The sequence below is a fragment of the Ranitomeya variabilis genome, chromosome 1, assembly GCF_051348905.1.
Source record: "Ranitomeya variabilis isolate aRanVar5 chromosome 1, aRanVar5.hap1, whole genome shotgun sequence".
In the NCBI taxonomy this organism is placed as follows: Eukaryota; Metazoa; Chordata; class Amphibia; order Anura; family Dendrobatidae; genus Ranitomeya; species Ranitomeya variabilis.
Genome location: NC_135232.1, coordinates 457,836,935 through 457,860,833, shown reverse-complemented (window position 1 = coordinate 457,860,833; position 23,899 = coordinate 457,836,935). Strand labels below are relative to the sequence as shown.

The window sequence follows — 23,899 nt, the reverse complement described above, 5'->3', positions numbered from 1 at the left end:
TCTTGCCTTTGCCTGTCCCGAAGAGACCTTGGACACATATCTCCATGGATTTCATTTCTGATCTTCCGCTATCTCAGGGCATGTCCGTTATCTGGGTGATATGTGATCGCTTCTCCAAGATGGTCCATTTGGTTCCTTTGCCTAAGCTGCCTTCCTCTTCCGATCTGGTTCCTGTGTTTTTCCAGAACGTGGTTCGTTTGCACGGCATCCCTGAGAATATTGTGTCAGACAGAGGATCCCAGTTCGTTTCCAGGTTCTGGCGATCCTTTTGTAGTAGGATGGGCATTGATTTGTCGTTTTCGTCTGCCTTCCATCCTCAGACTAATGGACAGACGGAGCGAACCAATCAGACTTTGGAGGCTTATTTGAGGTGTTTTGTCTCTGCTGATCAGGACGATTGGGTGACATTCTTGCCGTGGGCTGAGTTTGCCCTTAATAATCGGGCTAGTTCCGCCACCTTGGTTTCGCCTTTTTTCTGCAACTCTGGTTTCCATCCTCGCTTTTCTTCGGGTCATGTGGAGCCTTCTGACTGTCCTGGGGTGGATTCTGTGGTGGATAGGTTGCAGCGGATCTGGAATCATGTGGTGGACAACTTGAAGTTGTCACAGGAGAGGGCTCAGCGCTTTGCCAACCGCCGCCGCGGTGTGGGTCCCCGACTACGCGTTGGGGATTTGGTATGGCTTTCTTCCCGCTTTGTTCCTATGAAGGTCTCCTCTCCCAAGTTTAAACCTCGTTTTATTGGGCCTTACAAGATATTGGAAATCCTTAATCCTGTATCTTTTCGTCTGGATCTTCCTGTGTCGTTTGCTATTCACAATGTATTTCATAGGTCCTTGTTGCGGCGGTACATTGTGTCTGTAGTTCCTTCTGCTGAGCCTCCTGCTCCGGTGTTGGTTGAGGGCGAGTTGGAGTACGTGGTGGAGAAGATCTTGGATTCTCGCCTCTCCAGGCGGAGGCTTCAGTACCTGGTCAAGTGGAAGGGCTATGGTCAGGAGGATAATTCCTGGGTGGTCGCCTCTGATGTTCATGCGGCCGATTTAGTTCGTGCCTTTCATGCCGCTCATCCTGATCGCCCTGGTGGTCGTGGTGAGGGTTCGGTGACCCCTCACTAAGGGGGGGGTACTGTTGTGAATTTGCTTTTTGCTCCCTCTAGTGGTTACTAGTTTTTTGACTCTGGTTTTTCTGTCATTCCTTTTATCCGCACCTGGGTCGTTAGTTAGGGGTGTTGCTATATAAGCTCCCTGGACCTTCAGTTCAATGCCTGGCAACGTAGTTATCAGAGCTAGTCTGCTGTGCTCTTGTCTACTGATCCTGGTTCCAGTTATATCAGCTAAGTCTGCTTTTTGCTTTTTGCTATTTGTTTTGGTTTTGTATTTTTGTCCAGCTTGTTTCTAATCTATATCCTGACCTTTGCTGGAAGCTCTAGGGGGCTGGTGTTCTCCCCCCGGACCGTTAGACGGTTCGGGGGTTCTTGAATTTCCAGTGTGGATTTTGATAGGGTTTTTGTTGACCATATAAGTTACCTTTCTTTATTCTGCTATCAGTAAGCGGGCCTCTCTGTGCTAAACCTGGTTCATTTCTGTGTTTGTCATTTCCTCTTACCTCACCGTTATTATTTGTGGGGGGCTTCTATCCAGCTTTGGGGTCCCCTTCTCTGGAGGCAAGAAAGGTCTTTGTTTTCCTCTACTAGGGGTAGCTAGATTCTCCGGCTGGCGCGTGTCATCTAGAATCAACGTAGGAATGATCCCCGGCTACTTCTAGTGTTGGCGTTAGGAGTAGATATATGGTCAACCCAGTTACCACTGCCCTATGAGCTGGATTTTTGTATTCTGCAGACTTCCACGTTCCTCTGAGACCCTCGCCATTGGGGTCACAACACATGGCTATATGGATATTAGTATTATACTAAATATTTATGCCATGCTTTTCTTGTGCTGATATTGGCGCTCATTTACATGGATATACCATGGTGTTTTTTTACTGGTTTTTTCTTGCCTGAGACTCGGATGTCTTTGTACTAAGGTCTCCTTTATTCTATTACTATATTGTCAAAATTTCCTGTGAACTATGTCATGTTCTTTTAATGATTGTTCGTAATAAAAACTAATATTCTTTTATATAAATGTATAGAACTCCTTTTTTTTGTGTAATATTCAAGTATCCGGAGTATACGTTATCACTCTTTAATACATACATGGGTAGAGATAACTTTTTTCTGATACCTGCACACAGAGTGTGTGGAGCCCATATTATTTCTGTTGGTTTGTTTTCATTCTTAAGAGAAGTCGGTTGCGTCCAGTCACAAATAGCCCGAACCTTAACAGGATCCATCTCAATAGAAGAAGGGGAAAAAATGTACCCCAAAAAATAAATCTTCTGAACCCCAAAAATACACTTTGAACCCTTTACAAACAGAGAATTGGTCCGCAAAACCTGAAAAACCTTCCTGACCTGTTGAACATGAGACTCCCAGTCGTCAGAAAAAATCAAAATATCATCCAAATACACAATCATAAATTTATCCAGATATTCACGGAAAATATTGTGCATAAAGGACTGAAAGACTGAAGGGGCATTTGAAAGACCGAAAGGCATTACCAAATACTCAAAATGGCCCTCGGGCGTATTAAATGCGGTTTTCCACTCATCCCCCTGCTTAATTCGCACCAGATTATACGCACCACGAAGATCAATCTTAGAGAACCACTTAGCTCCCTTAATGCGAGCAAATAAATCAGTCAGTAATGGCAAAGGATACTGATATTTGACTGTAATCTTATTCAAAAGTCGATAATCAATACAAGGTCTCAGGGAACCATCTTTTTTGGCTACGAAAAAAAACCCTGCTCCTAAAGGAGATGAAGAAGGACGAATATGTCCCTTTTCCAAGGACTCCTTAATATACTCTCGCATAGCAGCATGTTCAGGTACAGACAGATTGAATAAACGACCTTTAGGAAATTTACTGCCAGGAATCAAATTTATGGCGCAATCGCAATCTCTGTGAGGAGGGAGCGAATTAAGTTTAGACTCCTCAAAAACATCACGATAATCAGACAAAAAAGCCGGGATCTCAGAGGGAATAGATGAAGCAATGGAAACCAAAGGTGCGTCCCCATGATCCCCCTGACATCCCCAGCTTAGTACAGACATTGTTTTCCAGTCAAGGACTGGGTTATGAGTTTGCAACCATGGCAATCCAAGCACTAATACATCATGTAGATTATACAACACAAGGAAGCGAATCACCTCCTGATGGTCTGGAGTCATACGCATGGTCACTTGTGTCCAGTATTGTGGTTTATTACTAGCCAATGGTGTAGCATCAATACCCATTAAAGGTATAGGGACTTCCAGAGGCTCTAGACCAAACCCACAGCGCCTGGCAAAGGACCAATCCATAAGACTCAGGGTACTGTCACACAGTACCATTTTGATCGCTACGACGGTACGATTCGTGACGTTCTAGCGATAACGTTACGATATCGCAGTGTCTGACACGCAGCAGCGATCAGGGATCCTGCTGAGAATCGTACGTCGTAGCAGATCGTATGGAACTTTCTTTCGTCGCTTGATCACCCGCTGACATCGCTGGATCGTTGTGTGTGACAGCGATCCAGCGATGTGTTCGCTTGTAACCAGGGTAAACATCGGGTAACTAAGCGCAGGGCCGCGCTTAGTAACCCGATGTTTACCCTGGTTACCAGCGTAAACGTAAAAAAAACAAACAGTACATACTCACATTCCGGTGTCTGTCCTCCGGCGTCTCAGCTTCTCTGCACTGTGTAAGCGCCGGCCAGCCAGAAAGCGAGTACAGCGGTGACGTCTGACGTCACCGCTGTGCTTTCCGGCTATGGCGCTTACACAGTGGAGAGAAGCAGAACGCCGGGGACAGACACCGGAATGTAAGTACGTACTGTTTGTTTTTTTTACGTTTACGCTGGTAACCAGGGTAAACATCGGGTTACTAAGCGCGGCCCTGCGCTTAGTTACCCGATGTTTACCCTGGTTACCGGGGACTTCGGCATCGCTCCAGCGCCGTGATTGCAACGTGTGACCGCAGTCTACGACGCTGGAGCGATAATCATACGATCGCTGCGACGTCACGGATCGTGCCGTCGTAGCGATTAAAATGGTACTGTGTGACGGTACCCTCAGAGCGGCGCCAGAATCCACATAAGCATCCACGGCAATAGATGATAACGAACAAATCAAAGTCACAGACAAAATAAACTTAGACTGTAAAGTGCCAATAGCAAAGGATTTATCAACCTTCTTTGTGCGTTTAGAGCATGCTGATATAACATGAGTTGAATCCCCACAATAGAAGCACAACCCATTTTTACGCCTATAATTCTGTCGTTCGCTTCTGGACAGAAATCTATCACATTGCATACTCTCTGGTGCCTTCTCAGAAGACACCGCCAAATGGTGCACAGGTTTGCGCTCCCGCAAACGCCGATCAATCTGAATAGCCATTGTCATGGACTCATTCAGACCTGTAGGCGCAGGGAACCCCACCATGACGTCTTTAACGGCATCAGAGAGACCCTCTCTGAAATTCGCCGCCAGGGCGCACTCATTCCACTGAGTAAGCACAGACCATTTTCGAAATTTTTGGCAATATATTTCAGCTTCATCTTGCCCTTGAGAAAGGGCTATCAAGGCTTTTTCAGCCTGAATCTCTAAATTAGGTTCCTCATAAAGCAACCCCAAAGCCAGAAAAAAACGCATCCACATTGAGCAACACAGGATCCCCTTGTGCCAATGAAAATGCCCAATTTTGAGGGTCACCCCGCAGTAAAGAAATAACAATCTTAGGGTACGTTCACACAGGACTTTTTTGCTGCTTTTTTTTGCTGCTTTTTTTATGCTAATTTTCAGCTGCTTATAGGTGCGTTTTTGGTGCGTTTTTTGGTGCGTTTTTTCATGCGGTTTTTTTGTCTCTTTGTGCATGATAATAAAGTTGAGTTACCCCAGAGAAAAAAAAATAACTGCTTCCTGTTGAACCACGCATATTTCACTGTGAGTAGAAAATGGAGACTGAACAGCCATTGCGATTGAGAAGGACGCGTCCATTGCGACTAAGAAGGCCATATAGGAAGCTACTACTGCTGAAAATTATCCATGATCAATTGCAACAGGTAAAGTATACATGTGACATATACATGGCATTGTTATGTGATTAGTGTGACTCGTACCAACGCCTGTGAAAAATAGTTACATTCTGCCCTGTTCCCAGGCACTGTGATCATGTTTTTCTCATGCGCTGTGACGTGTCATATTGATGCATCACATGGTTGCCATATGTGTGAAACACATACACGGATATCCGTTTGTTTTAGCATAAATAAATAAACTAAATGTGCACTTTGTTTTATATTACAGCGCTCTACAGCACGCCGTAGAATGTGGGTGCATCCAATTGTTGCTGATCACACAAAGAAAGGCCATTTTAATAATTTGTACCAAGATTTAAGACGGTAATGCAACATTTCTTTATAATTGGAGAACAATATTATTTACTTGGTAGTTATATAGTTTACACAAGGCTATATATATATATATATATATATATATATATATATATCTACTATATAATTGTCTAAGGGTCACTTCCGTCTGTCTGTCCTTCTGTCTGTCACGGTTATTCATTCGCTGATTGGTCTAGCCAGCTGCCTGTCATGGCTGCCTGACCAATCAGCGACGCGCACAGTCCGGAAGAAAATGGCCGCTCCTTACTCCCTGCCCGGCGCCTGCATACGCTATCCGGTCACCGCTCACACAGGGTTAATGCCGGCGGTAACGGAGTGCGTTATGCCATGGGTAACGCACTCCGTAACCGCCGCTATTAACTCTGTGTGTCCCCAATTTTTTACTATTGAGGCTGCCTATGCGGCATCAATAGTAAAAAAATGTATTGTTAAAAATAATAAAAAAACAAAAAACCTGCTATACTCGCCGAGCTGCTGGGGCCGGCCACCATCTTCCGTTCCCGGCGATGTATTGCGAAATTACCCAGAAGACTTAGCGGTCTCGCGAGACCGCTAAGTCTTCTGGGTAATTTCGCAATACATCCTGGGAAAGGAAGATGGCGGCCAGTGCCAGCGGCTCGGCGGAGCTTCGGTGGATCCCAAGCGTCGGTAACCGCTTCCTGGTTCAGGCGCCAACGGAAGGTGAGCATATAACTATTTTTTTTTAACAGGAATATCATGCCCACATTGCTATATACGTGGGCTGCGCAATATGCAACGTGCCCTGCGCAATATACTACATGGGCTGCACAATATACTATGTGGGCTGCGCAGTATAATACGTGGGCTGCGCTATACACTACGCATACATATTCTAGAATACCTGATGCATTAGAATCGGACCACCATCTAGTATATATATATTTATTTATTTAGTCCAAAAAAGGAAGCAGCACACCACTGTCTGTGAATAAGGAGCTGTTTTATTTAGCCCATGATGGCGATGTTTCGGTTCAGTGTAGCGAACCTTTTTCAAGCCCTCTACACTTAACCGAAACATCGCCATCATGGGCTAAATAAAACAGCTCCTTATTCACAGACAGTGGTGTGCTGCTTCCTTTTTTGGACTCCTACATGCAAGGTTTGATATATGCCTGTGGAAGGTCTATTGCACACAGACTCTTTCCATGCTGAATGTGCTGCTCTATTTTTCTATTTCTTATAAAGAAATAAATATATATATATAATATCTACATTTATTTTTTATCTAGATTCCCGGAGAAGTTTGTTTCATTTTGCAGACTATCAATACCTGCATTTGACCGTCTCCTCAACATATTACGTCCACATATCACCTTACAGGACACCTTGATGAGAAAGTCAATTTGTGCTGAGGAAAGGCTACTCATCACCCTACGGTAAGTTTAGAAGACAAGTATTTCATTATTTAACTTGTGCTGCTTCATGTAATGTTCCATCGTTCTGTAACTAAACCGCTACATTTTTTTGCCTCGGGTTAGGCTACTTACACAAGAGCGTCGTTTGACGCACGTCGCAATGCGTCGTTATGTAGAAAAAACGCATCCTGCAAAGTTGCCCGCAGGATGCGTTTTTTCTCCATAGACTTTTACATAGCGACACATTGCGATGGAGTGCCACACGTCGCAACCGTCATGCGACGGTTGCGTCGTGTTTTGGCGGACCATTTGCACAAAAAAAGTTACATGTAACGTTTTTTAAGCCGTCGGTTATGCTTTTTTCGAACTCCGCCCACTCCTCTCCGCTCATCACACTGGGCAGCGGATGCCTCGTAAGACTGCATCCGCTGCCCACGTTGTTATTAATTAACACACTGTCGTCGGGCCGATGGTTTGCGACGGCCCGTATCGACGGATTAGTGTGAAAGTAGCCTTACGCCTTTGTATTACACATTTAGGGTGATTTTAGACGTCTAGATATTTCTGGTACCAGAGAACACGGTACCGGAGTTATCCATGTCTGTGTGTCCGTGTGCACACGTGGTACATCCATGTGGGATCCGTGCGATGTCTGTGTTTAGCGCTCATGTGCTGTCCTTGTATTGAAATTTGTTTCAATTTTATCCTTTTGACTTTACAAAAAAGCACACGGACAGCACACAGACGGCATCAGTGTTTACACGCACACATTGACTTGTATGGGTCTGTGTGATCCATGCAGTCGACCAAAACCTGACATGTCTAAGTGTTTTACACATGGACAAACGGCCCGTGAAAACATGCAGACATCTGCAGAGACCCATTCATTTGAATGGGTCTACGTGTGTCAGTGTCGTGAGACGGTACGTGAGAAAACTGTCGCTACACATACCGGAGACACTGACGTGTGAAACTGCCCTTAGGTTTAATTAATTAACGTTCTCATACTAATTTTTGTTTTTTCTACCTTTATTTCACAGCTTTTTGGCCACGGGAGAGAGCTTCACGTCACTGCATCTACAGTTTCGTGTTGGGAAATCCACAATTTCAAATATTGTAAAGTGCACGTGTAACGTAATTTGGGAGAAGTTGCAGCCCATTGTGATGCCTTCCCCAACCGAGCAGACTTGGCTGCAGGTCGCAGCAGGCTTTCAAACTGTAGCCAACTTCCCTAACTGCTTGGGTGCCGTTGACGGTAAACACATCAGGGTGCAACAGCCACCGCATTCAGGATCACGCTTCTTTAATTACAAGAAGTATTTTTCTGTGGTCCTGATGGCGGTGGCTGATGCACACTACCGTTTTGTTGCCGTTGATGTTGGTGCCTATGGCAGTACAGGGGACTCTCGGGTGCTGAGAACTTCACAAATAGGACTACAAATTCTCCAAAATTGCTGTACACTACCAGCCAATAGGCCTTTGTCGGGTTCCACACATCCAGTCCCGTTTGTGATGGTATCGGATGAGGCTTTTCCGTTGATGCCAAACCTGCTGCGCCCATACCCACGAAGGGGACTGAATGCCCGACGGAGGGTTTTTAACTATCGGCTGAGTCGTGCACGTAAATTTGTCGAATGCACATTTGGAATAATGAGCAGCCAGTGGAGGGTGCTACACACAGCCATCCAATTGGAAGTAAAAACTGTAGATGCAGTGATAAAGGCATGCTGCATACTGCACAACTATGCACGCGAGTACTCTCAAGATCAAGAGCAGATTGATGAGTCACAGTTGCCTTTGTTCAACACATCGATCAGCTGGGTTTTAGGACGGCCTTCCAATTCCGGTGTCTGTGTACGAGAGACTTTCGCAGACTACTTTATGAGTCCAGAAGGATCCGTCCCATGGCAATACTCTTGTGTCCCAGATATGCAGGCACAGCAGCGAACATCCTCCAACTTGAATCACTGAGTCCTGCATGATATCTTATATTGTCCCTTTCTATAAAACATGTGTACATTTTTTTGTAACCTTTACCCCTCGAGGGTGGTTTGCATGTTCATGACCAGGAACATTTGAAAAATTCTGATCACTGTTCCGTTATGAGGTAATAATTCTGGAACACTTCCATGGATTCCGTTGATTCTGTGACTGTTTTCTTGTGACATATTGTACTTTATGATAGTGATAAAATTTCTTCAGTATGACTTGCGTTTATTTATGACAAATGAAAATATTGTAAATTTTGAAATTTTCCAAATTTTAATTTTCATGCCCTTAAAAAAAAAACATTATTTCCTATATGTCTACTTTACATCAGCAAAATTTTTGAACCAAAATGTTTTTTTGGAAGGAAGTTATAAGGGATAAAAGTTAAACAGCGGTTTATCAGTTTTATGACATTTTTGTTTTTGACAAAGGCATAGGGGCTGTCAGCCCTGTGCCAGCTTCTGGAATGCTGTGGTCTTGTTTAATTGCAACATATCGATGATTAAAATCCCAAGAGAGGTCTGTGACCGCTCCTGGCAACTAGTGCCAAGTGTCAGCTGTGAGAATCAGCTGACACCCAGCTGCGAACAACCGCGCACCCCAGTGTGCATGGCCGATCGCGATGACGTACTATTCCGTCCATAGGAATTAACGCCCAGGTCACATGGATGGAATAGTATGTCCGATGTCAGAAAGGGGTTAATAATCACAACACAAGTCTTAAACATAACAAAATATATTTATTATACAACTTAAGTTAACAAAAATTTGCAGTATAAACATATATTTCAGAAATGTCATAAATATGATATTGTGGAGTACATCATATTCAACAGCAAAAGTTGATGTGATTGCAGTATGCCTGTTTGTGGTTCAAGAGTCGATGAATGTGTGGTGTGTTTGAACCAAAAGGCACAGCACAAAAACAGAACACATTTTTTTAATGTATAACTTTTTTTAGTAATAAAATACCAAAAAATAAGAATTTAAACAATTTTTAAAAACCATTTAATTAAAAATATGATATTGCGGTGGAGGGGTGGAAATTACATCTGATCCTACATCACAACTGGATGTGCTTGGAGTGTTGGGGTTCAAGGGTTGCTGATTATATGTCTGGTTGGAACCAAAAGGTACACCATTAATTTGAGATATAAAAGATTGATGTGATGGCAAATTGAAAGGGGATGGCTGATAAAAATGTTGTGTGCTTGGGTTGGACAATTGAGGCTGTTGGCCTTGCTGCCCAAGTTTTACAGAATTGGGCTGGAATACATTATGCATCCCAGCTATTATTTGGGCTACATTTGGGATTGGGTTTGGGGACTCGTAAAAGTCAAGTAGTGCAAAGGCTGCAGATATGTAAGATGCCTGTCTGTCATGATGGATCTTACGTATTCGATTTGCCATACTGCAGCCAATCAAGTCTAAATCATCTTCACACTCTGAACGTCTGAGCATATCAAGAGCCTCACTTGCGAATTCCTGATTTTGAGAATTACTTTTTGTTTTTTTCTTGCCACGGTGAGCAGCTCTAATATTGGGACGTGGTGAACTCAACATGACAGTAGGCTCTCTCATGGACAGCGGTGTATGAACTCCCTCCTCTGGCTCTGCATTGCTTACATTGGTAGGAAGAACAGTGTTATCTATTTCAGGCAATGCTGCAGTTTCATTGTTCTCTGATTCTATGTTTCCTTGACTTCTGAAATAAAGTAAATAAAAATACATTAGTACAGAACAGTAATATATTTATGTTGTAGAATGGATATATGTCTACCATCACACATCGCTCCGGAACAAGTTGCAGCTTATGCTCTTGTCACATCTAGCTGCACCTTATGTCCCACTGTACTGTTTTCATGTAACATGACTGCAAATGACAAGCTGATTTGAGAATTACTGGTGGCTGGGCAACTACTTTAATCAGACTGTCGAACATCATGAACTCAGGATTTTTTTCACCTCTACTTAAATGACCATCAATGCATAGGGGGCAAGATTGGAGAGAATACTTACGCACGTAGCTCTCTGCTTGTGAGCAGAAATTGTAAGTCATTATAGTATGAGCATTTTTTTTTGCTTGGTGACGATCCACTTTTGCTTTCAGTATTTGTGAATTTGGTAAATCTGTCTCTCACAGATCTCCATCGTTTACGGACATCATGTTCTACAATATAAAAAATATATTTATTAAGAAATACACTTTATGTGAGATGCCCTGCTAATGGGACCTTTTATGCCAGGCAGTGTTCTTCAGGTCACATATGATCATGCCAGCAATTAAGCAACATGGCTTTGTCAATTGCACAGTGTTGACAAAGTAGTCAGCATTTCTTCCAGGCCTGTGGAGTCGGTGTCATGGAAATTTCGGAGTCTGAGTCTGAGGTTTGGCTTATCGACTTCACAGCCCTGGCAGGGCTGTGGAGTCTGAGTCGTGTAGTCAGTCGGAGCCCTGTGAACTCGCAGGACCTGCTTCCGGTGACATCAGACATATCTGCAAGTTCACAGCCAATGAACTCACTTCACATATGGATGTCAGTGCGACTGCCATGTGAATTTCACACCGCTCTCGCTATCACGTCACAGGGGTGAAGTGAGTTCATTGGCCGTGAAATTGCAAGACCTTTCAGACAGCACCGCGAGCAGGAGAACTTTATCACGCGGTGCCATCAGACAGGGAATAGCAGTTCACAGGCAGACACTGAGCACACGGTGCTCAGTATCTGTTGGATGACAGGCTGTAAGGACACATCATGCAACCATGCAGCCTGCCATATAGATGTAGCAGAGCTGGACCCGGTACGGGACAAATAGCATCTCTGTGGAAAGGTGAGGAATTTTTTTTTAACTCTTTTACAGATGACTAGGGCTTTGGTGGCATTAGGGGAGGTCGTAAGTATGGTTTAATTAAGAATAATTAAAAGGAGTCTGTTTCTTTTTAAATAAAGGACTTCATTCTGGCTGTGTCTTTATGTACCATGTACCAATAGGATTAGTAGTGGATAGGAGTCTTATTGATGCCTCTTCATTACTAACCTCGGTGCTTGATGTCACCAGACAACACAATCCCTCTGCTGGTTAAGAATTTGAATGTGAGCCCATGCCATTTTTTTTCAGAAAAATTATGTTTTAATAAATACATGTACAGTAAGCTGCACATACTGCACTAATTTTATATGTCACTGATATCTGTAAATCTGTCTATTCCATGTGTATATACTGTATGTAATCCATCTATCCTGTTGGCTCCTGATGTAATTTGACTGTACGCAGTCGATGAATTGCAGGCTTTTCAAATGCGATCGGTATATAAAAATCACAGATCACTCACATGGTGCGAGTGATGTGTGACTTTTGCCTTGCGCCCATTCACTTGCATGGGCGAGTCTCATCCAATAAACAAGGTTATTCACAGCCTGCTGAAATTTTTTTCTCAGTATGATTTAACCTGAGCAAAAAATGTCGCAGATGAGATGTAACCCATTGAATAACATTGGTCAGAGCGCAATTACATTTTTAATTTAATTGCACTACACATTTTTCTCGGAAATGAGTATAAGCCCTAGGCCGGGGTCACACTTGTGAGAAACTCGCACAAGTCTTGCTCCTCTACACCCGGGACTGCTGCCAGCACACGGACCGGAGCGTGCGGCTGTATGTATTTCTATTCAGCTGAATGCTCTGGTCCGAGTGCCGGTGGCAGTGCCGGGTACTGATGCAAGTGGCTCGCGCAAGTTTCTCACAAGTGTGATCCTGGCCCTAAAGTGAAAAACAGCAATGACCACAACAGGCAGGTCATTACTAGTGGTGTGCAAACTTGCTATGAAAAAAGTGTTATCTGAGCATGCTAGAGTACTAACAGAGTGTCTACAGTGTGCTCAGGAAGTATGTTGGACTTGCTGTGTCTGCATGTCTAATGCTTGTTAGGTAGCTGGAACACATGACGTGAAGATATGGTGAATCAAACATGTTTGATGACTACACCAAAGACACTCAGTTAGTACTCAAGCACGCTCACATAACACGTTATCAGAGCACGTTGACATCACTAGTATTTACCTACTACCTGGTCATTTAATTTGTTAGAAAAGGACATATGTTAAGTTTTTTATTTACCAATCTCCCAGTGGAGCTTAGCATCGCCTTCATCCCAGCGGGGGAACAATTTACGGCAGATTACATGCCATGCATCTGCCTTTTTTTGACGATCACTGTAGTTTGGGCAAGCTAAATCCCAAATTACAGGCATTGTTTCCACCTTGCAAAAATAAATGAAAAAGTAATTACCAAATGCAAGATGAAATGAAGCCAACATTCATGACAAGGAAGATACAGACATACACATGCAGAACACATGAACATGTACATAACAGCACATGAGCATCGCAAAGTGTACCATTGCAAACAATCGGATAGATAGATATATCACAAATTAAAAAAAATATTACCTCCATGATTAGTTGGGAAACATTAATGCCCATCCTCCTATACCAAGACATGGCTAACACCTCACTACCAGAAACTCCCTCACAATAGATCACAATCAGGACACCTCACAATGGCTCTTCACACCTGACAATGGCTCACAATGGCTCTTCACACCTCACTACCAGGAACTCCCTCACAATAGATCACAATCAGGACACCTCACAATGGCTCTTCACACCTCACAATGGCTCACAATGGCTCTTCACACCTCACTACCAGAAACTCCCTCACAATACATCACTATCAGGACACCTCACAATGGCTCACTGTCACTATGGACACCTCACTAACCACACCCCTAAGCTCTTGGCTGTGACATCACTTCCTGCTGGCCATGATTTTTCTGCACAAAAAAAGCAGCAAATAATGCTACATGCGTTTTTTCAGCGTTTTTGCAGCGTTTTTTTCATCACCCATTCAAGTCAATGGGTGAAAAAACGCTGCAAAAACGCAGCAAAAACGCTGAAAGAAGTGACATGCCCTATGTCCAAAAAAAGCAGCAAAGCAGAAAAAACTGATCAAAAAAAAAACCAACGTGTGTGCATGAGATTTCTGAAATCTCATAGGCTTTACTGGTACTGTAAAAAGCAGCTGAAAATTAGCATAAAAAAAAGCAGCAAAAAAAAGCAGCAAAAAAGTCCTGTGTGAACGTACCCTTAACCTGCTGTGCAGGATCTCCAGCGGAGTGAGATCTCAGAGAAAGGAACAATTTACAATTGTATTTGAAATTCAGAAAACGAGATCGATCTCCAGAAAAAAACTCTGGTATAGGAATTTTAGGTTCAGACATAGGAGCATGTATAACAAAATCTTGTATATTCTGAACTTTAGCAGCAAGATTATTCAAATTTGCAGCCAGACTCTGGGGATCCATATTTCAACAGGTAAAGTCTAAGCCATTCAGGGATTAAGAGGAGGGAAAAGCAGCAGACTGCAATTATAGCTGGAGTGCAACTTCAGAGTAAAAAAAAAAAAAAGTTCCACACAGTTCCTTTTCTCTCCTGCTTCAGCCCATAGATTTAACACACGGGCCGGCCATACTGTTATGGTTCCCAATGGCAGGGGAACATCAGGAGCATAGGGAAAAACGGACAAGCTCTCGGGTGATGGAAACTAGAGCTGACCGCGATGCTAAACCTATTCACACAACTAATAGTAGCCAGGGAACGTGCCTGCGTTTTCTCTAGACGTCTCGCGCCAGCCGGAGATCTAACTACCCCTGGTAGAAGAAACACAGACCTGGCTTGCCTCCAGAGAAATACCCCAAAAGGAGATAGCAGCCCCCCACATATAATGACGGTGAGTTCAGAGGAAAAGACACACGTAGTATGAAAGCAGATTTAGCACAGCGAGGCCCACTTAACTAGATAGCAGAAAAATACAAAAGGGGACTTCACGGTCAGCTACAAAACCCTATAAAATACCATCCTGAAATTACTTTAAACTCATGTGCCAACTCATGACACCGGAGTGGTAATTTCAGCCCACAAGAGCTTCCAGCTGCAAGCATCCCACAAGAGCTTCCAGCTGCAGAGAGTCACATAACTGCAAGCTGGACAAAACATACAAAAATAGACCAAGGACTGAATAGTCCAACTTAGCTGATCAGCAGACTGGGAGCAGGTACATGCAACAGAAAGACTCTGGTTACATTGTTGGCCGGCACTAGAATGACTGAGGAGCAAGGCTAAATAGGATACTCCCATATCCTGATGGAAACAGGTGAACTGAGAAAGCAAAGCACACAAGACACCAGTACCACCAGTGACCACCGGGGGAGCCCACAAACCGAATTCACAACAGGGGGCCGAGCGCGTGTGGCCCAGCTTCGGTCCCTATTCTTTAATCGTCCCCAAAGAGAGTGTGAGTCCCTGATGCAGTACTCTAATATCTTGCAAGAGACGTTGAATGAGATGCAGCGACTAGACCCGGGGGCCATGGGGGCGTTCCGGGAGGTAGACCGCTTGCTCCGGGATCAATTTATCACCGGGTGTCATGGTTCCCTAATGGCAAGAGAACATAAATACAGACTAGCTCTTGGAAGATGGAATCTCGAGCTGACCGTGAGCTAAACCTATCGCACAACTAGCAGTGGCCGGGTAGCGTGCCTACGTTTTATCCCTAGACGCCCAGCGCCAGCCGGAGGACTAAATAACCCTAGCAGAGGAAAGTACAGACCTGGCTTACCTCTAGAGAAATTTTTCCCCAAAGGCAGACAGAAGCCCCCCACATATATTGTCGGTGAATGCAGAGGAAATTGACAAACGTAGTATGATGATAGGTTCAGCAAAGGGAGGTCCGCTTACTAGATAGAAGAAGACAGAAAAGGAAACTTCACGGTCAACTGAAAACCCTTACAAAAAACCATCCTGAAATTACTTTAAGACTCTAATATCAACTCATGATACCAGAGTGGCAATTTCAGATCACAAGAGCTTCCAGCCACAGAAATAATCAATCACTGAGAACTGGAACAAAAATGCAAAACAAACATAGGACAAGAGTCCAACTTAGCTGATAGTTGACTAGGAGCTGGAACATGCAACAGAAAGGCTTCTGGTTACATTGATGGCCGGCATAGGAATGACTGAGGAGCAAGGCTAAATAGAAAACTCCCACATCCTGATGGAAACAGGTGAACAGAGAAGGTGAAGCACACAAGTTCAATACCACCATTGACCACCGGGGGAGATTCACAAAAACCAAAATCACAACAGTACCCCCCCCTCAAGGAGGGGGCACCGAACCCTCACAAGAACCACCAGGGCGATCAGGATGAGCCCTATGAAATGCACGGACCAAATCGGAGGCATGAACATCAGAGGCTGTCACCCAAGAATTATCCTCCTGACCGTAGCCCTTCCACTTGACCAGATACTGAAGTTTCCGTCTGGAAACACGGGAGTCCAAGATCTTCTCCACAACGTACTCCAACTCACCCTCAACCAACACCGGAGCAGGAGGCTCAACAGAAGGCACAACCGGTACCTCATACCTGCGCAATAATGACCGATGGAAGACATTATGAATAGAAAAAGATGCAGGAAGGTCCAAACGAAAGGACACAGGGTTAAGAATCTCCAATATCTTGTACGGGCCGATGAACCGAGGCTTAAACTTGGGAGAAGAAACCCTCATAGGGACAAAACGAGAAGACAACCACACCAAGTCCCCAACACTAAGACGAGGACCAACACGACGACGGCGGTTGGCAAAATGCTGAGTCTTCTCCTGGGACAACTTCAAATTGTCCACCACCTGCCCCCAAATCTGATGCAACCTCTCCACCACAGCATCCACTCCAGGACAATCCGAAGACTCCACCTGACCGGAAGAAAAACGAGGATGAAACCCCGAATTACAGAAAAAAGGAGAAACCAAGGTGGCAGAACTAGCCTGATTATTGAGGGCAAACTCCGCCAACGGCAAAAAGGCAACCCAATCATCCTGATCCGCAGACACAAAACACCTCAAATAAGTCTCCAAGGTCTGATTAGTTCGCTCGGTCTGGCCATTAGTCTGAGGATGGAAAGCAGACGAAAAAGATAAATCAATGCCCATCCTAGCACAGAACGCCCGCCAAAATCTAGACACGAATTGAGTCCCCCTGTCAGAAACGATATTCTCCGGAATACCATGCAAGCGAACCACATTCTGAAAAAACAGAGGAACCAACTCGGATGAGGAAGGCAATTTAGGCAAGGGAACCAAATGGACCATCTTAGAGAAACGGTCACACACCACCCAGATGACAGACATTTTCTGAGAAACAGGGAGATCAGAAATAAAATCCATCGAGATGTGAGTCCAAGGCCTCTTCGGAATAGGCAAGGATAACAACAATCCACTAGCCCGAGAACAACAAGGCTTGGCCCGAGCACAAACATCACAAGACTGCACAAAACCTCGCACATCTCGCGACAGGGAAGGCCACCAGAAGGACCTAGCCACCAAATCCCTGGTACCAAAGATTCCAGGATGACCTGCCAATGCGGAAGAATGGACCTCCGAGATGACTCTACTGGTCCAATCATCAGGAACAAACAGTCTACCAGGCGGGCAACGATCAGGTCTATCCGCCTGAAACTCCTGCAAGGCCCGTCGCAGGTCTGGGGAGACAGCAGACAATATCACTCCCTCCTTAAGGATACCTGTAGGTTCAGAATTACCAGGGGAATCAGGCTCAAAACTCCTAGAAAGGGCATCCGCCTTCACATTCTTAGAACCCGGCAGGTAAGAAACCACAAAATTAAACCGAGAGAAAAACAACGACCAGCGCGCCTGTCTAGGATTCAGGCGCCTGGCAGACTCAAGATAAATCAAATTCTTGTGGTCGGTCAATACCACCACCTGATGTCTAGCTCCCTCAAGCCAATGACGCCACTCCTCAAAAGCCCACTTCATAGCCAAGAGCTCCCGATTACCAATATCATAATTTCGCTCGGCGGGTGAAAATTTACGAGAAAAGAACGCACAAGGTCTCATCACGGAGCAGTCGGAACTTTTCTGCGACAAAACCGCCCCAGCTCCGATTTCAGAAGCGTCGACCTCAACCTGAAAAGGAAGAGCAACATCAGGCTGACGCAACACAGGGGCGGAAGAAAAGTGGCGCTTAAGCTCCCGAAAGGCCTCCACAGCAGCAGGGGACCAATCAGCAACATCAGCACCCTTTTTGGTCAAATCAGTCAACGGTTTAGCAACATCAGAAAAACCAGTTATAAATCGACGATAAAAATTAGCAAAGCCCCAAAATTTCTGAAGGCTTTTAAGAGAAGAGGGTTGCGTCCAATCACAAATAGCCTGAACCTTGACAGGATCCATCTCAATGGAAGAGGGGGAAAAAATGTACCCCAAAAAAGAGATCTTTTGAACCCCAAAAACACACTTAGAACCCTTCACACACAAGGAATTAGACCGCAAAACCTGAAAAACCCTCCTGACCTGTTGGACATGAGAGTCCCAGTCATCCGAAAAAATCAAAATATCATCAAGATACACAATCATAAATTTATCCAAATATTCACGGAAAATGTCATGCATAAAGGACTGAAAGACTGAAGGGGCATTTGAAAGACCAAAAGGCATTACTAAATACTCAAAGTGGCCCTCGGGCGTATTAAATGCGGTTTTCCACTTATCCCCCTGCTTAATTCGCACTAAATTATACGCCCCACGGAGATCGATCTTAGAGAACCACTTAGCCCCCTTTATTCGAGCAAACAAATCAGTCAGTAGTGGCAAAGGATACTGATATTTAACCGTGATTTTATTCAAAAGCCGATAATCAATACACGGCCTCAAAGAGCCATCTTTTTTAGATACAAAGAAAAAACCGGCTCCTAAGGGAGATGATGAAGGACGGATATGTCCCTTTTCCAAGGACTCCTTAATATATTCACGCATAGCATCATGTTCAGGCACAGATAGATTAAATAAACAACCCTTAGGGAATTTACTGCCCGGAATCAAATCTATGGTACAATCGCAATCTCTGTGCGGAGGTAGTGAACCAAGCTTAGGCTCCTCAAAAATGTCACGATAATCAGATAAAAATTCCGGAATCTCAGAGGGAATAGATGACGAAATGGAAACCAAAGGAACGTCCCCATGAGCCCCCTGACATCCCCAGCTTAACACAGACATAGCTTTCCAGTCAAGGACTGGGTTATGAGATTGCAGCCATGGCAATCCAAGCACCAAAACATCATGTAGATTATGCAACACGAGAAAGCGAATAATCTTCTGGTGGTCCGGATTAATACGCATAGTTACTTGTGTCCAGTATTGTGGTTTATTACTAGCCAATGGCGTGGAGTCAATACCCTTCAGAGGTATAGGAACTTCCAAAGGCTCTAAATCATACCCACAGCGCTTGGCAAAGGACCAATCCATAAGACTCAAAGCGGCGCCAGAGTCGACATAGGCGTCCGCGGTAATTGATGATAAAGAACAAATCAGGGTCACAGACAGAATAAACTTAGACTGTAAAGTGCCAATTGAAACAGACTTATCAACCTTCTTAGTACGTTTAGAGCATGCTGATATAACATGAGTTGAATCACCACAATAGAAGCACAACCCATTTTTTCGCCTAAAATTCTGCCGTTCGCTTCTGGACAGAATTCTATCACATTGCATATTCTCTGGCGCCTTCTCAGTAGACACCGCCAAATGGTGCACAGGTTTGCGCTCCCGCAAACGCCGATCAATCTGAATAGCCATTGTCATGGACTCATTCAGACCTGTAGGCACAGGGAACCCCACCATAACATCTTTTACGGCATCAGAGAGACCCTCTCTGAAATTCGCCGCCAGGGCGCACTCATTCCACTGAGTAAGCACAGACCATTTACGAAATTTTTGGCAGTATATTTCAGCTTCATCTTGCCCTTGAGACAGGGCCATCAAGGCTTTTTCAGCCTGAATCTCTAAATGAGGTTCCTCGTAAAGCAACCCCAAGGCCAGAAAAAACGCATCCACATTGAGCAACGCAGGATCCCCTGGTGCCAATGCAAATGCCCAATCCTGAGGGTCGCCCCGGAGCAAGGAAATTACAATCCTGACCTGCTGTGCGGGATCTCCAGCGGAGCGAGATCTCAGAGACAAAAACAATTTACAATTATGTTTGAAATTCTGAAAGCGAGATCTATCCCCGGAGAAAAATTCAGGTAAAGGAATTCTAGGTTCAGATACAGGAGCATGAATAACAAAATCCTGCAAACTTTGAACCTTCATAGCGAGATTATTCAAACCTGTAGCTAAACTCTGAGGATCCATTTTACTCAGGTGAGATCAGAGCCATTCAAGGATTAGAAGGAGAGAGAGACGAAGGCTGCAGTATACACAGAGATGCAAGTGATTCAACTATAGAGCAATCTCTAAAAAAAAAAAAAAAAAAAAAATTTTCCTGCAGACTTCTTTTTCTCTCCTTTCTTCTGCCAATTATTTTAACCCTTGGCCGGCCATACTGTCATGGTTCCCTAATGGCAAGAGAACATAAATACAGACTAGCTCTTGGAAGATGGAATCTCGAGCTGACCGTGAGCTAAACCTATCGCACAACTAGCAGTGGCCGGGTAGCGTGCCTACGTTTTATCCCTAGACGCCCAGCGCCAGCCGGAGGACTAAATAACCCTAGCAGAGGAAAGTACAGACCTGGCTTACCTCTAGAGAAATTTTTCCCCAAAGGCAGACAGAAGCCCCCCACATATATTGTCGGTGAATGCAGAGGAAATTGACAAACGTAGTATGATGATAGGTTCAGCAAAGGGAGGTCCGCTTACTAGATAGAAGAAGACAGAAAAGGAAACTTCACGGTCAACTGAAAACCCTTACAAAAAACCATCCTGAAATTACTTTAAGACTCTAATATCAACTCATGATACCAGAGTGGCAATTTCAGATCACAAGAGCTTCCAGCCAAAGAAATAATCAATCACTGAGAACTGGAACAAAAATGCAAAACAAACATAGGACAAGAGTCCAACTTAGCTGATAGTTGACTAGGAGCTGGAACATGCAACAGAAAGGCTTCTGGTTACATTGATGGCCGGCATAGGAATGACTGAGGAGCAAGGCTAAATAGAAAACTCCCACATCCTGATGGAAACAGGTGAACAGAGAAGGTGAAGCACACAAGTTCAATACCACCATTGACCACCGGGGGAGATTCACAAAAACCAAAATCACAACAACCGGGTTAGCCAATAGACTTCTCAGGGACAAACTGTTGGAGATGGCCCGGGCTGCACCAGAATTATCTTTCTGGCAGATTTACCGAGCTGCAGTGGAAAAGGAAGAGAAATCTGCCCATGTGCCCGAGGGGTCAGTGAACAGTGCCCAGCTGGAGGAAGGTGGGTCATCAGGGTCAGGGGGAGAGGGGCTGGTAAGCGTGGTACAAGCTTTGCGTGCTGAGGTGAAGGAGTTGAAGCTGAAATTGTCTCAACTGACAGTTGGTCCCGCCTCTACCCCCTCACGGGGGCCTTCTGCCCTACCCCCTGGAACGGTGACCCCACAGATGGCCAGGTCGTCCTATCAGAATGAGTCAAGCCCTCGTCCACGAGGAACAATCACCTGCTGGAAGTGTGGGCGCCAGGGACACATCTCTCGTTACTGCCGGACGCTTGCAGCCTCAGAAGCCCCGTCGCCGGCTTTAAACTTCCGGCCGCTGCCATGAGAAGGCAAGCAGCAGCGGCCCCACCCGCACAAAGCCCTCAACGGGATGAGCAAGATTTGTTTGCATGTAGTCCAGTGATGGAAGCAGAGTTTGAAGGGCGGAAGATGAGGTGCTTGGTTGACACGGGATCCGAATGTACTATAATGCCTCTAGAAGTATATGAGAGATACTTCAGTCGACTAGTGATTCCCGAGGATGGCCGAGTGATACGACTTACCGCCGCAAATAATGGTCAACTGTTGGTCAAGGGGATCGTGTGGATGCAGCTAAAAATGTTTGGTCAAGAGCTGGGGCAGAAAGGGGTAGTACTGGTGGATCACCCCCCTAGAAGAGGGATGGAGGTGACGCTCGGAATGAACGTGCTGCGAGACTTGAATCACCAGATGTATGCCAGTGAAGGACCCCGATACTGGGCCCGTGCGACAAGACACTGACCCACACAGAATTTTACACCGTCTAGTGCTGAGTTGCGACTTGCTGAAAAGTGCGGTCCCAGGTGGCCGGGTGGGCCAGGTCCGAGTGCCATCGCGGGCCCCGATCCTGCTGGGACCCAGACAAGAGGAACTCTTAATGCTGCCGGTGTGTCATGAATCCCAATGGCAAGGGATAGCACTGGACAAGCAAAGTACAAATAAATAACGGACGAGCTCTAGGGTGATGGAACCTGGGCTGACCGCTGCCCTACGCCTGACAAACGCAACTAGAGATAGCCAGGGAGCGTGCCTACGTTGGTTCTAGACGCCACGCACCAGCCTAAGAGCTAACTAGCACTGCAGAGAAAATAAAGACCTCACTTGCCTCCAGAGGAATGAACCCCAAAAGGCATAGTTGCCCCCCACATGTATTGACGGTGAAATGAGAGGAAGGCACACACATAGAGATGATGTATAGGTTTAGCAAATTGAGGCCCGCTGTAACTAGAAAGCAGAATGATACAAAAGGGGTCTGAGCGGTCAGCAAAAAACCCTAATCAAAAAACCATCCTGAGATTACAAGAACCCATGTGCCAACTCATGGCACATGGGGAGAACCTCAGTCCACTAGAGCTACCAGCTAGCATAGAGACATAATAAGCAAGCTGGACAAAAAAACCAAACAACTGAAAATCAGCACTTAGCTTATCCTGAAAGATCTGGGAGCAGGTAGTCAGGAACCAAACTGAGCACATCTGAATACATTGATAGCCGGCAAGGAATGACAGAAAGGCCAGGCTAAATAGGAAACACCCAGCCTCTGATGGACAGGTGGAAACCAGAGACCGCAACCCACCAAAGTCACCCAGTACCAGCCGTAACCACCAGAGGGAGCCCACAAACAGAATCCACAACAGTACCCCCCCCTTGAGGAGGGGTCACCGAACCCTCACGAGAACCCCCAGGGTGATCAGGATGAGCTCTATGGAAGGCGCGGACCAAATCAGTCGCATGAACATCGGAGGCGACCACCCAGGAATTATCCTCCTGACCATAACCCTTCCACTTAACCAAATACTGGAGTTTACATCTGGAAAAACGAGAATCCAAGATCTTCTCAACAACATACTCCAATTCTCCCTCCACCAGCACCGGAGCAGGAGGCTCAACCGAAGGAACAACGGGCACCTCATACCTCCGCAATAACGACCGATGGAACACATTATGAATAGCAAACGATGCTGGGAGATCCAAACGAAAAGATACAGGGTTAAGAATCTCCGAGATCCTATAAGGACCGATGAACCGAGGCTTGAACTTAGGAGAAGAAACCTTCATAGGGACAAAACGAGAAGACAACCACACCAAGTCCCCAACAAGAAGTCGGGGACCCGCGCGGCGACGGCGATTAGCAAACTGCTGAGTCTTCTCCTGAGATAACTTCAAATTGTCCACCACCTGATTCCAAATATGATGTAGCCTGTCCACCACCACGTCCACTCCAGGACAATCCGAAGACTCCACCTGACCAGAAGAAAAACGAGGATGAAACCCCGAATTACAAAAAAAAGGAGAGACTAAAGTAGCAGAACTAGCCCGATTATTAAGGGCAAATTCGGCCAGTGGCAAAAAGGCAACCCAGTCATCTTGATCAGCAGAAACAAAACACCTCAAATAAGTTTCCAAGGTCTGATTAGTTCGCTCCGTCTGGCCATTCGTCTGAGGATGGAATGCAGACGAGAAAGACAAATCAATGCCCATCTTAGCACAAAACGTCCGCCAAAATCTAGACACAAACTGGGATCCCCTGTCAGAAACGATATTCTCCGGAATCCCATGCAAACGAACCACGTTCTGAAAAAATAAAGGGACCAACTCAGAGGAAGAAGGCAACTTAGGCAAGGGCACCAAATGAACCATCTTAGAAAAGCGGTCACACACAACCCAGATAACGGACAT

At 45.1% G+C, this 23,899-nt stretch overlaps 1 protein-coding gene across 6 annotated transcripts in view; it reads right to left on the bottom strand.

Annotated features, from left to right (window-relative positions):
* Positions 1-9,386: 9,386 nt before the first annotated feature.
* The window catches only part of LOC143764556 (polyadenylate-binding protein 1-like), a 65,150-nt gene continuing 50,637 nt past the window's right edge, over positions 9,387-23,899 (bottom strand). For 5 of the 6 annotated variants that reach the window (XM_077250241.1, XM_077250250.1, XM_077250231.1 and 2 more), the window contains 2 exons: positions 10,880-11,030; positions 9,387-10,565 (listed from right to left, as the gene is read on the bottom strand). In XM_077250241.1, the coding sequence (XP_077106356.1) occupies positions 9,869-10,565; positions 10,880-11,030 (848 nt within the window). In that variant the 3' untranslated portion in view covers positions 9,387-9,868. Of the gene's footprint in view, positions 10,566-10,879; positions 11,031-12,979; positions 13,122-23,899 lie in introns of those variants that run through there. The other variant, XR_013213224.1, reaches the window with a different exon arrangement.